The 17,047-nt window shown below is 35.5% G+C and overlaps 2 protein-coding genes across 2 annotated transcripts; one reads left to right on the forward strand and one right to left on the reverse strand.

Moving 5' to 3' along the window:
- Positions 1-355: 355 nt before the first annotated feature.
- On the forward strand, positions 356-12,646 carry LOC18992094. Its single transcript, XM_024152210.1, has 5 exons — positions 356-665; positions 1,024-2,021; positions 10,968-11,618; positions 11,900-12,191; positions 12,321-12,646. The coding sequence occupies exons 1-5, from the start codon at positions 356-358 to the stop codon at positions 12,644-12,646; spliced, it is 2,577 nt and encodes an 858-aa protein (XP_024007978.1).
- Positions 12,647-14,769: 2,123 nt separating this feature from the next.
- Positions 14,770-16,913, reverse strand: LOC112083981. Its single transcript, XM_024152211.1, has 5 exons — positions 16,692-16,913; positions 16,456-16,584; positions 15,783-16,201; positions 15,625-15,706; positions 14,770-15,486 (listed from the first exon to the last, which is right to left on the reverse strand). Exons 1-5 carry the CDS (start codon positions 16,911-16,913, stop codon positions 14,770-14,772), a joined length of 1,569 nt encoding a protein of 522 aa, XP_024007979.1.
- Positions 16,914-17,047: the final 134 nt, after the last annotated feature.

Consider the following 17,047-nt stretch of genomic DNA (forward strand, 5'->3'; position numbering starts at 1 on the left):
ATTATATAAACATCTTTTAAAATCAAACTTTTTGAATTTGTTCAAAAAGTGCCACCCACCGGTTCGACTACTAACCTAACGTGTACATTGTAAACTGGAAAAAAATATACTATATTTCGTGTATTGTTTAGGGCACACCAAAAGTCTATGTCCTAAAATTGTAATAGAAACTAAGTTCATATATATTAATATATGGAAATTTTTCCTTAAAGAAAATCAAACTTTTTTGTTTATTTTCCTACAATCAAACTATTTCCAAATTTTGGGTTTTCGTCTATATATATATATTGTTGTATTAGAGAGAAAGCCCTAGTTATTTCTATTGCTTGGCGGCGTCTGACTAAATTTTGGAAGAATGACGAAGAGGATAAGCGATCTTCCACCGAAACTGGTAGGGGAGAAGATACTGAGCAAGGTTCCGATAACATCTCTGAGAGAAGTGCGATCCACTTGCAAATCATGGGAAGCTTTATCCAAAGACTGGATTGTAGGTAAAGAAGCAGCAGCAAGACAGCAGTATTTGGGGTTCATGACGATGGATTCCGAGGTTTGTTCAGTGAGATTCCATCTCCGCCGCAAGGAGGAAGAAGAAGAAGACTTGGTTGATCTATCTATAAAGCAGGTAGCATTACTTGACCAAGTCGAGATATCCAAAGCAGAGCCGTGTCCACATTAATTGAGACCCTAAACAAATTTCCAAAAACACAAAATGAATTAAGAGAGAAAAATATACAAATACCACAGTTAGAGATTTAACATCTTATACTATTTTTTTTTAATATTTTAGTTTTGTTTTGATATTTTAATTTTGTTTTTAACTATTTTTTATATGAAAAAATTTAAAAACTATGCTGTAATATGAAAATATCTATTTTTAAGCTTTAAAAGTATATATATACCTTTCAAATTATAATATTTTATATTTTTGGTAAAAATAAATAAGCTTTTCAAGATGTTAAAAAAAAATTTGGCTCTAGGCCAATGTTTCAAAACTTACTACATGGGCACGGCCCTGATCCAAAGTCTTTCACTGCGACGGCTTATTGTTATGCGTGGCCAAGGACAACTCGAGGCTTGTGGTGTGGAACCCTTCTCTGGGACAAACAAGGTGGATCAGACCGAGAACAAGTTTCCACAGACTAGACAGGTATGCTCTTGGATACGACATGCACAACCGTAACCACAAAGTCTTGAGGTTTTTGGATTATTACCATTACAAAGAGCGAAAACACCTTTTCGGGTTCGAAATCTACGACCTTGGCTCTAATTCATGGAGGGTTATTGACGTCAGACCCGACTGGGAGGTAGATTCTCATCAACGAGGCGTGTCTTTGAAGGGAAATATTTATTTTTTCGCTCATGAGAAAATAGGTGTCGACTTTTTCGCTCCACTGCCACAAGGAACTCTTGTACAAGACACTGAACATTTTCAAGACATCACTGAAGATTTTCAAGATTTCTTGCTATGTTTTGACTTTACAACAGAGAGATTTGGTCAGCGTCTGCCTCTCCCTTTTCACTCTTATAACGAAGAGACTGTGACACTCTCGTGTGTTAGAGATGAACAGCTCGCGGTGCTAAATCAGAAGGACGAGGATAGATTTGACATATTGGAGATTTGGGTTACGACTAGGATTGAGCCCAACGCTGTGTCTTGGAGCAAGTTTTTGAGCGTGGATATGAGACAACTCCCTGGTGTTGTTGGTACACTTATGTTTTACTGTGAAAATGGGAGCTTCTTCATTGACGAGCAAGAGAAAGTCGCTGTTGTTTTCGATGTAGACGAAAACGAACCCACCACCGAGACTGCCCGTTACCACACGGCTTTCATCTTCGGAGACAAGGGCTACTTCAAATCTGTTAGACTCGGAGAAGCTCTCAATGTCGGTTGTTATCCTGATCGTTTGGGATATATCCCGCCAGTGTATCAACCCGCACTTGTGTGCCCTTCTTCTTATCTCCCAAGCTTAGTGCAACTCAACCATACGCCCAAAAGGAAAGAAAGAGATGATTTTAGTTTTGTTTCATGCAAAAATCCTACTGCTAAGTCAATCATTATGATTTTCATCTTTAATTTTTTTTTTCTTTAATTAATCTAATTTCTTTTTTTCTTTTCATAGAAAATAAAACTACGTATTCAAATCCGATTTGATTATATATTTTTCCGATTTGAATTGAATAAGCTTCTCGGTTTCAACACTCTTATATATACAAGCATATGTTAGAAAGATCTTATGTTTATATTCACTACTACTTTAACGAGGCAAAATCATTTAAATAAATATTCAAGAATCCGACATATACGTGTATTTATTCAAGAAAATGCCGATAGGCACATGGAACAATCTTTATGCATATCTTTTCGTGACCATTTCTGTTTTTTTTTTTGGGATTTGATTATTGGTAAATTACTAAATTCTGTATGATTGACTGATCGAGTATATGAAATGTTGTAATTTTCGGAGAAAATAGTATTCAAAATCAATATATGTGTTTTGAATGTTCAAAAAATATATATATATGTAGATATCTGTGTTTTGTTTAACATAAATAATTAAGAGAATCCTGTGGTGGTGAGGAATTCACCGGAATAACTACCAACGGCCTATACCTACCAAGCAATAGACAATAATCATCACAGTCATCATATTCATGATTGGTTGCATCTTCTTATTTGTATTGGAATTCCAGATATACTCGCATATATTTAAAAAGATTCGACCAAAAGAAATATCTCCGCAGAATAGCAAGAGATGACCATATTATTCATATAAATAAGAAAGATCAATATGAAATTCAATTCCTAGAGTTGTTGTAATAGAGTAAGTTTGGTGTGAGGTGGGAGGTGGTTGAGTCGCCGGAGCGTTATGGAGATTTAACTCCGTCGCTTGTTTTGTTTGCTTAAAGGAAGATTTGATCAATCTGTTTAGTTTGGATTCCACAATTGTTTGTGAACCATATTGTATGAATAAGTAAAGAACTTTATTAGACACCAGGTTCCTTAGTTTATATTCTTGTATCATATTCATGTATCATGTGTGTTTACAGTATAGTTTGTATTCACGTGTGTTAAATAATGCTTCCGTTACAAAATAAATGTTTTTTTGGCCAAGAACAAAATAAATGTTTTAAACTCTTTTCTTTTAGTTCCAACTCAAGAATTGTTTTAAGGTTTCAATGTAAAACTTGATATGCAAATATCTAATTTGTCTCTAAGTATTAATAAAAAGTGGAAGGTAGAATAGATGTTGAAAAGGGAAATGTAAAAAAGAATAATAATCCAAAAGTCGAGTATTTTTGTAGATTATTTCTTTAATGTATTTTTGTTAATCAAGAAGTTACGGACCCGTCGAGTAGTTTTACATAACACTATTACTGTTTTTTTATTGGTTAAATGGAAGCGAATGTGTTCTTAGTAAAAATCGAACTTAAAAAGAAAAGAATTGCACTATGTTCCTTAAAATTTTACCATAAGGCCACCATCACATCATAAAATAATTTACTATATCACTTAAAGATGATCGAGCCAAGATTTCATAGAAAAGAACTAAGAAAGAATAGAAGTTGACTCTCTTTTTTTCAACAACATCCATTATACGGGTTTGAATCCGGGTGGTGAAACAATAACAACACTCACACAAACTCTTAACCTACATGTCATTGTCATAAAAATCTCGACTGTACTACTAACTTGTGATTGAAAAGTAATGATTCTGATTTTTGATCGATGTCAAAGCCATTGTTCCTTTTATTCGCTAATGATATATTTAAGATAGTAAAATGTAACATATAAAATTCTATTTATCAGTCAATGTGAACCAATTAGTTCATGTTCTTCATTGGCTTTTTAAGAAAACAAGAGGCGATTTCTAGAATAGTAATGTGCTCCTCTTCTTCCAATTTTGCATCTACTTAACTCACCACGACCAATGGCATTCTAGTTCGGCAATTACTTCCAATTATTATAAGTGTATTCACATTTTGGTGTATTACAAAGGTAAGATCATGACTCTAGATATACCAACTTGATTTCTTACAATATTGTGTGATCAACTTGGACCAGTACTGTTTTCGAAATGGATAACAGCCTAAAAGAAACATAAAATAATGATAAAGCGCCGAATGTGGAAGAAACTTTTTTTCCTCTCATATGAAATCCAACCTTATCGAGCTTCTAATCAAACCAATAAGCATTCTTGCTTTTCATTCCTCTCATTAGCTTATCTTATCATCTCATAGCCTCGATCACAACACATTAACATATGCTTATATTTTATGATATGGGAAAGTCGCTAACACAAATTGAAATTATCGATGAATATATTATTAAAAAAAACAATAGCTTTATATAAATTTTCTATGTAGAGAATTCATCTATGACTGCATATAAACAATACATATAAAACAATGTTGGTTGAATAGTACAACCAGCCGACACGACCTATATAGTTCAAATATACTTGAGCGAATGCAAATTATAATTTGTATAAGGTCTAAAACTCGGATCAACAGAACCAATAACTTAACATTACCGCATGCCAATTATTTTCTTAAAAAAATGTACGTACTTCGTAAGGTATATAATTCAAATGTATGTCACAATGGAATATAACCAAATTATATAACCTTCTTGTCTAAATTTCAAGTTGTAAAAGAAGCAAATAAGATTAAAAAGAGCCAAATGAAAAAGAAACACGTCTTTACGAAAACACTACACACACATGCACATGCTATCCTCCATCTTCTCCCTCCCCAACTAAGCCTTTCATCTATTGTATTTAGACATTTCAATTTTTATATTTACAAATTTTCCTTATCTTTGTATCTCCTTTTTGCTATTGTTCTGTACTTTCATTAAAGTATGTTCCCAGTTGTGATCTTCATCACTAAGTTAATTACACAATATACACATATGTAAACCACATATCTAGCATTTATTTACGTTTAATCGAATGTTCAAATTGTGTATAGCCTCTACCTTAGATTTACATATAAGTCTTTCGCACCAAAAATTAATAATATTCAGCTATATCTATTTTATATTCGTATAATTCATTTGAGGTTACCTAAAACAATTTAAATGAAATTTAATATTGTGCATATCAGTTACATATATCTAGTATATATACAGTACACATGATTGTTTCAGCTTCTATATAAATAATGGATACACATATTTCTTTCGAGTATGCAAAAACTATTATTTTCTGCAGCAATTGTGTCTCTCGTTTTTTTTTTAAAATAAAAATATTCTATTGGGGGACTAAAAGTACATACGTAGTAGAACATAGTTAGATGTATGATCACAACTCACAAGTATATCCTTCAAGTTGTAATGGTTGTGATCTTTATCAACATGCAAACTTAATTCGAACATGCAAAAGATAGAAAATAATGGATTGACCACATTGTTCTTCTCTCTTTACATTTTGTAGATTCAATGCTGGAACTAAAGCAATGGAAGATACACAAGCATATGCTTTCTTCTCTTTTCTTCCCTTTTTTGGCTTATTATTTATATTTATCTTCTTAGTTTCTTACTAATCTTTTTTTTTGGAAAAACACTATTCTAGATATAATGTTTTAATGTGTTGATATTTATGATGTTCTTGATTTCTCTCTATACATAGTGTAACTTTTCTTGTTTTAAACATTAAAGCTATCTTCTTTACTTTTTTCAAGATTTCGTTTTTGAAAGTCTCTTTTACCAATCAGAATACATATGCTGACATGCATGTATAAGTAATTGCATGACTTTCTATCACACAGATTTTGGAAAAAGAACGGCAACATTTTTTCCGGCTTTGCCGAGAAAATTCTTAGTAATTTCTTACAAGTTACAATCATCAATATTGCCGTTGTTTCATTTCATTAATTGGTACACTCTAATACACTTTCACTAACTGTTACACTCCAATACACTTTCCATTTCATTAATTTCTTCAATCACTAAGCAGCATTTCTCCCATCAGCACAAGAACTACATCATCATTTGATCTTTGTTCTGGTTTGGCAATTTCTCAACTCCTCCTCAATACTCCGGTTCTTTGGATAAAATTGTGCCATGAAATTTTTTTGGTAGCAACTACCTTAATCTTGGGAGTTTATATACATGTTTTAAGATGGATGGCTCCTCTCTAAAATCAGGAGGATGAAAATCAATCAAGTTTACAAAACAAGTTCAAGAAATGCAATAAAGCATAACGTGGTGGCCGAGATGGCCATGATCTATCAATTTATGAGTCTTCTCTCTTTAGATTATACTTTATTGTATTTTTTTAGCCTCTGTCCCTTAAACATCCTTTTAAACTATATTATATGACTACAAAATCGTATCCCTATATTATTTTTTCATGTAATTAATGAATGTTCTTTAAAAAAAACTTGAAGATCGAGCATGTTTATATGACTGCACAGTTGTAAATCCAACAAGTTTTCTTTTTTGTTAGACTTATGTGATCTACATTTTCTAATTTAAGAATGATACTTCGATGTAGAAAATAAAAAGATATTTATTTCTACGATACATCTTGTATGTATTATGGCCAATATACATAGTAGATGTAGATGCATTTTTATCAGGTTTAAACACTGCGTATATATGCATGTTTTAGCTGTCTCGATTAAATCAAATAACATAAACCTTTTATAAATTTCGGCATATGAGAGACGAAATGTTATAGTTTTCATATGAAAGATCAGATAAATGGAAAGCCTTTTCTCAAAAAAAAAAAAAAAATCAGATAAATGGAAAAAGGGCCGCCAGAGATTGATTCCTAACCATATTACTTAACTCGAAAGGTTGAATTAGTGGATTGTTAGTGACATAATTATCAATTATTTTGTTGACTAATCAAGCATGTGCCCTCTATTTGCTTTCTTTTGGAAGGACCAATCCTTTATTTTTTGCCTGCTCTTTCTTTACCATGAATTTTCCGTTAGGTTGATTTTATAATTGTCATAAGTCATAACCACCAAGCTCACTAATTCATTAGTCATCCATCACATCTATCCCTCATAAATAGCAATGTTCTTTATTTTTGTCCAGCAAAATAGTAATGTCCATCTTTGCTTCATATTTTCTTTCTCACCAAACTATTGGATAAAGTATGGAAGATAATGGTAGTTAAACGTTTTTTTTTGGGGGGGGGGGGGTCAAAGTTAAGAAAACCCTGTGTATCAATTTTGTAAGAGAATTTGAATTTTTTTTTCTTAATTTACAGATATAAATCAATGTAAGAGACTAGAAAAGTTACTATATATGTTCAAAATTTGTTACATGGGTCTTTTTTTCCATGTCAATAACAAACCGAAAGAACACATGCAGGCGAGAAAACCGAAAATATATGATAAGGATCCAGATATATCTTGTTCAAATTAAAAAGCAGATAGTTCACATAATACACGTGTAATTAGTCATGCGTTAGAAATGGTTCAATTAGTCATGCCTTAGAAATTATGAATTGGATTAGTCGTAAGTCCCGTAACTCTCCTCGGATATAACTATAGATAATGGTTAATTGTAACAAACTCATTAACGAAACTTTATTTTGTACATAGAAAATAAAGTGTAAGCATCGTGATTCAAAACTAACCAAAAAATTGCTAAATTCATTTATGAATATTTGATTAGCTACAAGTTTATTAACGACCTATGTTACTTTTATTTTAGAACCTTTATTTCATTAATTAGAAACATAAATCTCTCGTGCTAAGATTAAGGAAAAGAAAGGTTGTTGTTAAAACCAGATCGGTGGAATCTAATATGTCATAAAGCGCACCACTTGCATCAGCTTATTTGTCCTATTCCAAAACAAGTAAACATGCATATTCATATTGGTATATAAAGAAAATTAATGTATATTTTTGTTTATATATGTAAGGTGTAACAAATAAACAAGTAAGGTTTGTGAAATTCATCTTCCAAAAGTTACTAGATTCTTGGGATGGTTACGTAAAGATAAAAATTGGGTCACTTTGTTGCATCATTCCATAAAGCTACTTTATAGTACATCTCTAATCCATTTAATATAGATTTAAAATTTTCATAAATTAAACAAAATTCTACATATTAAGCCGTCCCATAAGAAAAGCAACAGCCCAAACTTCCAAAAATATCGTGAAAATGTTATTTTTTAACCTGTAATTATCTGAGCAAGCTGAAGTTGGATACAATCATCACCTGATCTGATGCATATATAGCTGAAGTAATACGTTATTTTCAGTGTTTTAATATCAAACCGAAAAATAGATTGCATTATTTCAGTCAACCAAATTATTGATCAGACCAATTAGGCTGTAATTTTAGAAATTGGCGGTTTTTTCCATATAGATCTTACATTGATGACTAAATTAGGCTTACAACATCAGAACGCATGGAACTCTTTGCTAAAGAGTCTACTTCTAGATTATTCTCACTCGATACATAAATAAAGGAAAGATCATGAAAAATATAGGATAAAAATTTCTTCGAAGATACCTTGAAACTCTTTCGAAAAAGTTTCAGAATCGCCCGAGTTGAGAAACTATTAGGAATTTAAGACCAGTTATCAGATTCTAGATACAAGACTGTAGAGACGCGAATGCGGAGAGGAAAAAAAATGGCAAGACAGCAAAAAAAACAACAGCGAAGTAAATGAAGCTTCCGTCGGTCCTTTTTTTCACGAACAGGGACCAGAGAAAGGCTCGACCATAACTAAGCTGAGGCAGTCACAAAGAGAAGAAATAGAGGAGGGAAGCATCGACGAGAGGAGATGAAATTGAGTAAACCTGAGAAAAAAAAAATAGAACTAAAAAAAACCGTATGCATATGTTAATATACGTTAATTTAAATCCAGGCTAACCTTAGATAGAATGTATCAACTATTAAGTTTATGACTTCGTAAAAATAATAAAATAATAATTTTTATGAGGATAATACTGAGCCAAATGTATCTTTGAAATAAAAGTTAATGCAAAATACAATTGTAACAATATAATAAAAACAAGTGATAATGGGTTAGTGGTTCTCACTTAATTGTGAAAGAGTTGCTCCGATGATTTAGACCTAAAATCAATTTTCCGCAAACATAGAATTATTTAATATTTTTATTTTGGCCAGTCGAAATGATGTAATGCTTTAAATTTAGGGAGAGTTTCAGATTTAACCCATATTTCAAAGTTAAACACAAAATTAACCTCTTTTTTTCTCTCTCCAACTTTTGTCATTTTCTCACAATTTTATTCTTCCCATTTAAACTATTAACGAAAATGCCATTATACATCTAATAATTCGATTTTTCTTTAATTGGCTAAAGTCTTCTTAGACCCTCTAAAGACTTTTTAATTACGAGAATGCCATCGTCTTCAATAGCTTCAACCACCATGAACAACCATGAAAATGGAATAAATGCTTATCAACCAGTTTTAAAACTGTAATAAAACAAATATCTAAGCTCATTCACTCATAACCTTGCTCATTCTATCATAATTTCTTCTCCAAAACATCGGGGCAAAGTTACAATGCTTCGCGCCATGCTTTTTCGGTGAATTCTGGTTTACTCGACACCTGGGTTGTTTAATTTCGGTGAAATTCTAAGTTCTGGGTGGATAAGAGAAACTTAGGGGAGCTCAATTTTGTTAAAGGTAATCCTCACACTTCAATTTCTCCACATTTCAGTTTTTATATCGCGAAAGTAGACTTCTCGTGAACTACTGAAGTCTATGAGTCAACATAAGGTTATTTTTGCAATTGACTTTTAAAAAGTAGACTTCATTAAACCTCACGAGAAATCTACTCGATATCCTTTGAAAACAAAAAAAAAGCATAGTAGACTTCATTTGAAGGCTTAAGAAGTCTACGAAAAAAAAAGGTTATTTTTTTAGTTGACCGTATTTTGACTTTTGGATTTAGACTTCATTATGAAGTCTACTGGTTTCGTTTGCATACGAAGTCTACTTTCAAGTTACTTTTGTAGTTTGACCAAAAACGTATAGGTCATTTTTGTGTTTGACTTCTGTTTTTCAAAAATTAAAAAATTTAAAAAATTCCAAAAAGCTTCAGTAGACTTCACAAAGAAGTCTACAAACTGTAGACTTCTCTGTGAAGTCTACTTATTGTGTTCGGTCAAACTTAGAAGGAATATTTTTTTGAGTAGACTTCATTGTGAAGTCTACTAAAAAAATTCAATTGCAAAAATAACCTATTTTGTTCCATAGACTTCTAATTAAAAAGTAGACTTCAAAAGTAGACTGTCAGAGAAGTCTACTCTTACATGAAGTCTACAATAGAAGTCTACTATGTTAGTCAATGCATTGGTCAATTGCTAAAGTAACCTTTTTTGCCTGAAGTCTACTCCTGAAGTCTACTGAAAGAAAAATCAACAGAATGGTCAATTGCAAAAATGACCTTTTTTTTAGTAGACTTCATTTGTAGATTTCTCAATGAAAAAGTAGACTTCTCCTCCAGTCTACATTTGAAGTCTAATGTAGAAGTCTATTTTACTATGGTTTTTTAAAAATGCGTTTTAAGCAAATGTATAAACTATTTTTCAAATTTTTTGGTTCAGAATTGTTTCTTAGTAAGTGATTGAACTACCCAGTGAATTTTATCTCATTTCATTGGATATTTATTGCTGAATCAGAAGTTTTGATTTTTAAGGTACTTAGCTTATCAAAGTAGACTTCGTCGTGAAGTCTACATTCTAAGTCTGCAATAGAAGTCTACGTTTTGACGTTTTTGTAAAAACGCGTTTTAAGCAAATTTATAAATTATTTTTCAATTGTTTTTGTTTATAATTGTTTCTTAGTTAGTGATTGAACTACCTAGTGATTTTTATTCAGTTTCATTGAATATTTATTGTTGAATCAGAAGTTTCGATTTTTAAGGTACTAAGCTTATCAAAGTAGACTTCGTCGTGAAGTCTACTTTGATACAAAAAGTCTCTATGCAGTGTTTGCTAATACGGTTTATATGGTTATTTTTTCAGAGAATGGCTCAAATTCCAGTTGTGTACGGTGAGTGGAAGTTTAAGGAGAATTCATGGCATTTTGTTGTTGACATGGGCAAAGGTGGAAGAATGTGGTTTTTGAACGATGGTTGCACCTTTGGGCAGCTTACTGAAATGGCGCGAGATGATTATAACTTGGGCAAGAAGACTGGGATCATCGAGTTAACCTACGCACTACCAGTCTCAATGTTGCAAAATATGGCTCCAGATACACCTCCAATGCATGTCACCAATGATAGACAAGTTTCAAGCTTGATTGCGTTAAGCAGAGTACATTTGTTACGCCTTTGTGTGTCCTGTCGAGTGGAGATGGATACTGAGGAGAACCAGGAACGATCAGATGAAGAGTTTGGTGAAGATGTTGAGGAAAATTCAGAACATTCAACCGATGATGAGGCAGACAGTTCTGATGTGAACGACGATGGAGAAGATGTCGACGATGCAGCTTACTCTGACGGAGAAGATTACAGTGTCTACGGAAAAGTGAAAGATGAAGATGATGATGAAGATGAAGTCTGTATTGAAAAGGTCAGAACCCGATATGGTGAAACAGGGAGCACACCCATGTCATGGTCTGATAATATATATGTTGGGGCAAGTTTCCCTACAAAAGAGAAGCTGTTATCAGAGGTTAGACTGACTGCCATAATGTTAAAATTTGCTTTTAAAACACAGAAGTCTACCAAGAACCTGTTTGTGGCTAAATGTCGAGTGGAAGGATGTGCATAGATGGTTAGAGCGAGCGTGAAGAATGAGGCATCCACTTTTTGGGTGACAAAATATGTGAAAGACCACACATGTTCAATAGCCCATCGAATGGCTCACCGTGGGAAGTCTACTCCTAAGTATATTGGCCAGCTTTTTATAAGCTATTTCGGCATAATTGATGGACTTACACCAGAACATGTCAGGGTTTCAATGAAGCATATGTTAGCATCAGGATGGATTACACTACCTCTTACAGATCTTTGATATATGCCCAACAATTGGTCAGAGGAACAGCTGAAGATGGATATGCGAGTCTACCAGCTTACCTACATTCAGTGAACAAAGCCAATCCGGGAACTGTATCAGCTCTTCATGTAGATTCGAATAACAAATTCAAATATCTATTTCTCGCATTTGGAGCATCGATTGCTGGTTTTCAGTATATGAGAAGAGTTATTGTGGTTGATGGCTGTCATCTAACAGGGAAATACGAGGGTACTTTGTTGGTTGCCACCGCACAAGATGGAAATTTTCAGATTTTTCCTTTGGCCTTTGGAATTGTTGATGGTGAAGATGATGCTTCATGGGAATGGTTTTTTTCTAAACTGCGTGAATGTGTCTCAGATGGTTATCCTTTGGTGATAGTTTCTGACAGACATATTTCTATTAAGAAAGCTTGTGAAACTATTTTCCCATGGGAAAAACGAGGGATCTGCTACTACCATCTACAACATAACATAGTAACAAAGTTTAGGGGGAAGCAGCTGTTGTACTTGGTTAAACGTGTGGCTTATGCTTACAACCTCTATGACTACAACCGGTACATGGCGGAGCTGAGACAGATCAAGCCTGACCTTGCTGACTATTTGGAAGAAGCCGATGTCTCTCTTTGGTCCCGAGTTCATTTTGTTGGAGACAGATACAATATTAAGACTAGCAATGTTGCATAGTCTATAAATGCTGCACTTAAGAAGGCTCGTGGCTATCCCATTTCATTCCTCTTGGATTTCATTCGAGAGAAGCTCAGTCGGTGGTTTTTAAAACGCAGAGAGGATGCTTTGAGTCTCACAACACATAATACTCGGGGAGTGGAGTATTTGCTGGCGATTCGTGGACATTATGCAGATGCAATGGAGGTGGACCGAATTGACACTTGGAGATACTATGTGAAAGGAGGAACCAGGAATTGTATTGTTGATTTGGAACATGGAATGTGTGAATGTGGTGTGTTTTACATCGAGAAGATCCCATGTTCACATGCTATTACAGCTGCCTTAGCCGGTGGGATATCTGTGGATTCTCTTGTATGTTCGACTTACTCAAAAAACTACTTGTTTGCAGCATACTCTGCCAACATATATCCCCAAATTTCAGAGGTCCAAGGAGGCCCAACTTCAATATGTCTGCCACCAGACATTCGCCGTGCACCAAGCAGACGGAAGAAGTCTCGGTGGCAATCATGGCTAGAAATTGCTAGGAGGAAAAGCAAGAAGCCAAGGAAGCTGCACAAAGTATACAGCTGCTCCCAATGCAAGCAACCTGGTCATACCCTACTGTATTGTGTAAGTTGAGCTAAACTCGAATAACTATGTTGCAATTTTTATTTAATATACTTAGCCGTCGAAGATTCACCAGGAAAATAACAAGAATGCTCCAGAATAGGAAGACAAAGCATCTATTGTTCTCAAAGAAGTCATCTATTGGTGAAGTCTACTTTCGAAGTCTACTATGTGTGTGATATTTTGGTACAACGGTTATGTTTGAAACGACTTCATATATGTAACTGTTCTAACGACTTTAACGGTGCGTATAACCGTTGTACCTGTTTGTGTTCTGTATTTCTGCTTATAAATTCTCGGGTTTAGACGAATTATAGGCTCATTCCAGACCCATTTGAAGATGTCGAACCCCTTAAACTTTAACTCTCTCCCTTCCGACATTCTGTGGGATATCCTCTTAAAAATCACTTCTCGTTCCTACGGTGGGCTCTGTAGAGCAAGGGTCTCCTCCAAACATCTAAATGAGATTTCTAATGAAAAAGGTTTTTTAAGAGCCGTTGATCTAATAACTTTGACGATTCCATGGGTCTGGGATCAACATGGGAGGGTTGACGCTTTATTTCGGCGCTGTTTGGAGTGTGGAAATTCTACAACGCAATACCTACGAGCCGTTTCTCTAATCTTCTATGAAGATAGCATCCAAGAAGGATTTAACTTAATAAAGGTGTCATCAAATGGAGGATGTCTCATGGCAACTTACTCCATGGTTATGTTTGTTTTAACCATGGATGGTAGCCATGATGTATTTAACCACATTCGTGGTATAGTTTCGGCAGAGGCAACGAAGATGCGGAAGACTATGCAGCACATAAACAGGTGTCCGACCACATATAAGAAGCCTGACGCGTTTCACGAACCAGTCTTCCATGTTTTTGATAAGGCACAATCAAGGAGTTGTGCTTGTATGAATCTGCCAAACCAGCACTGGATGGATGATGAACGCCTCGTGGACTCATATGGTGACAAACTCTGCAGTCCTTGCTTCTGGAAGTTGGAATGTGCCTTATTCTGGAAAACAATTCCTGGATTTGTAAATGAATGGCCGCAGTGAAATTAGTTGACTCCATGTTTTATGTTTTTTGGGTTTACTTATATGTTTACATGACTATGGTAGACTTCGTTTGTAGACTTATAATTCTTATTTTAATAAAACTTTTTCCTTGTACATTTTTTTCCGTCTACACTTTCTGGTATACTCGAAAATTACAGAACTTAATCAGTTGTAAGGGTGAAATCGAAAATTAGAAATACTAACATGTTAATAGACTTAGTAGACTTCAGTACAGATACAATTACAACTTAGTAGACTTCAATCAAAGACTTCAGTTTAAGTACAATATCCTAAACGAAAATACAACATATTTGGCAAGTTAATTATGAGATAGGTGGCCAAAAAACTTCCACACCTATCATCTACCAATTGCTAAAATGACCTCCAATCACATTGAAGGTCATTTATGCAAGTAGCCCAAAAATTGCCATAAAAATCAAAGTTAGTTTTAAGAACGGAAACACTAAGCTTGCCTATCATAAACATCCAGCCCGGTTGCATCTAGCTTATCATGGTCCTTACATTCTGTTTCGTCATAGATCTCTGCAGCCATTTTCTCCCTGATTTTTCGCATGTTTTTATCGCAGAGTTCCAGAGGAAATGGCAAATCCAATGCATGACACTCGATGTACTTCAGGCAGTACACTCCGCAATCACCACTCTGAATGTTTTGAGGTATCTCCGTACCTGGTACTCGCGAATGGGTGAACGGCGTGTAGGGGAATCTCCACTTGTCATCGTCAGGTGCACAGGTCTGAAGAAGGTAGGGTATCATAACCGCATGAGGCTCCACAGCTTCAGCAATTTGTTCGTCAGATGCATGTCTGGTTCGCGCATGGCTATCCCAAACCGTGATATGCTTGGTCACAAATGAGACCCATATTGCTACCCAATGGTCCTCCCTAATGTTCAACATGGAGTACAACGAGTCCACATCATATGCCCACGTCTTCTTAGTCTGGCAGAAGATAGGTAATTCGCCAGTGTAGTACGAATATGCTCCAGGCGGCAGAAGTTTGCCAGACCCATCTGCATTCGGCTCGGATTTTTTGAAGTCTTCGTAGTCACGCCTCCAAACAGTAGCAAACATGGAGTTCAGGAAGCAAATCCGGTCAGATACAAACCACTCCGGATGCTTGGATAATCGCAGCTTGAGTAGGTTGATGTAAGCTTCCATGTGCTGCACATTGGAGAAAATAAGAAATGAGTGAAGTCTGCAAACGAAGTCTATTATAGAAGTCTACGGAAGACGTCTACGGAAGAAGTCTACGGAAGAAGTCTAACCACGAAGTCTACTATGAGAAAGTAAAACACTAACCGTATCAGCTAGCCATTTCGTCGGTGTCCGGAGAATGTAATACCAATCGATCGAAGAGTTTTTTGGGCGTTTTGGCCAGGCACTGTACAAGTGAAAGAGTTAGAAAGGAAATAATACTATGAGGAAGTCTACTTACATACGTATAGAAGTCTACTTACGGGTTTGATTTGATAAAATTCATTAGAGTGGTATGCTTCGCCCTGACACCGGTTTGATCAAAATGATCATATCCACGGGCACGGCCGGAGTGAGATGCCGACGATGGAATGATGGCCTTTGCGGTGTTGTTTCTTAAGAAGGGACTCTTCTGTGTCACAGCCAGCTGGCGGTGTCGGGCACTCGTTGCTCGGGCAACTAGCTGAGCCGCTTCACTGGCTTTGGCATTTTTGGCAAGTGCAACCGTGTCGAAGTCTACATCACACGTCTTTGGGTCAATTTCACAAATACTAGGCTCTGGGGCCTCTTCTTCATTCACGGCAGCCTTCTTTCCTTTTGCATCCCCGGGGCCGTTAACACTCTCACACGCACCAACGTTGACATTAGCTTTCATCGGAGCATCATCTTTCTCTGAATTACTCTGCAGTTTATTGTCAGAAACATGCATGAATATACAAATGAGTACACCAATGCTATAATTTAGTAACATGTTTTATCATAGTCTGAAAATTGTAAGCAACAAATTTTGAAAACATAAGTAAATAATCTCACATGGTACATAACAGTAGTAAACATGTTCGAATTCAAATGACATTAGTATTAAGTGTTCCTAACTTTGTGTGATCTTGTTCGCATGTAATGTTTTCGTATAGGCGGAGGGTTTTTGGAACTAACCCCTTCATGCTTCTTGGATCCAGTGCCCTGCTGCTGGGTTGGCTCTTCCTCAGTGTGCTTCGCCGACCCCGTAGTCAACTCTTCTACCGCACGCTCTACAGATTCAACCTTCTCGGTGAGAAGTTTGATCTGCTTTTCACAGCTACCAAGACCATTCAGCATCTTGGTTGAAAAGCTTTTGAAGCATTGGTCGAAGTGCGCTTTCATAGTAGCGACAACTCCGACCCCTTCATCACCAACGAATGATGCGGCAGATGCAGAGGCTGTGCGGGATCTCTTGCGACTTGATTCATCTGAGGGAAGGCTCCTCTTTCCGGCTTCTGACTTGACGATGTGTGCACCCAAAACACCTTCCAAGGCCAATGGTTTTTTGAGAACTTGAAATTGGGGTCATGGATTGCATTGACAATCTTGACAATATCTGGATCCTGTTCGTCATCATCCCACACGAGAAACATATCCGCCAAGTCCTTAGCCACGCAGCACTGTATGCGAGCTTGGAAAAACACAATTAATAAATGGATTTAGGGCCATATGAAGCCTCGGAAAACTACGTATGAAGTCTACTCCTGAAGTCTAACAATGAAGTCTA

Source organism: Eutrema salsugineum, unplaced genomic scaffold, assembly GCF_000478725.1.
Source record: "Eutrema salsugineum unplaced genomic scaffold, Eutsalg1_0 scaffold_5, whole genome shotgun sequence".
NCBI classification, from domain to species: Eukaryota; Viridiplantae; Streptophyta; class Magnoliopsida; order Brassicales; family Brassicaceae; genus Eutrema; species Eutrema salsugineum.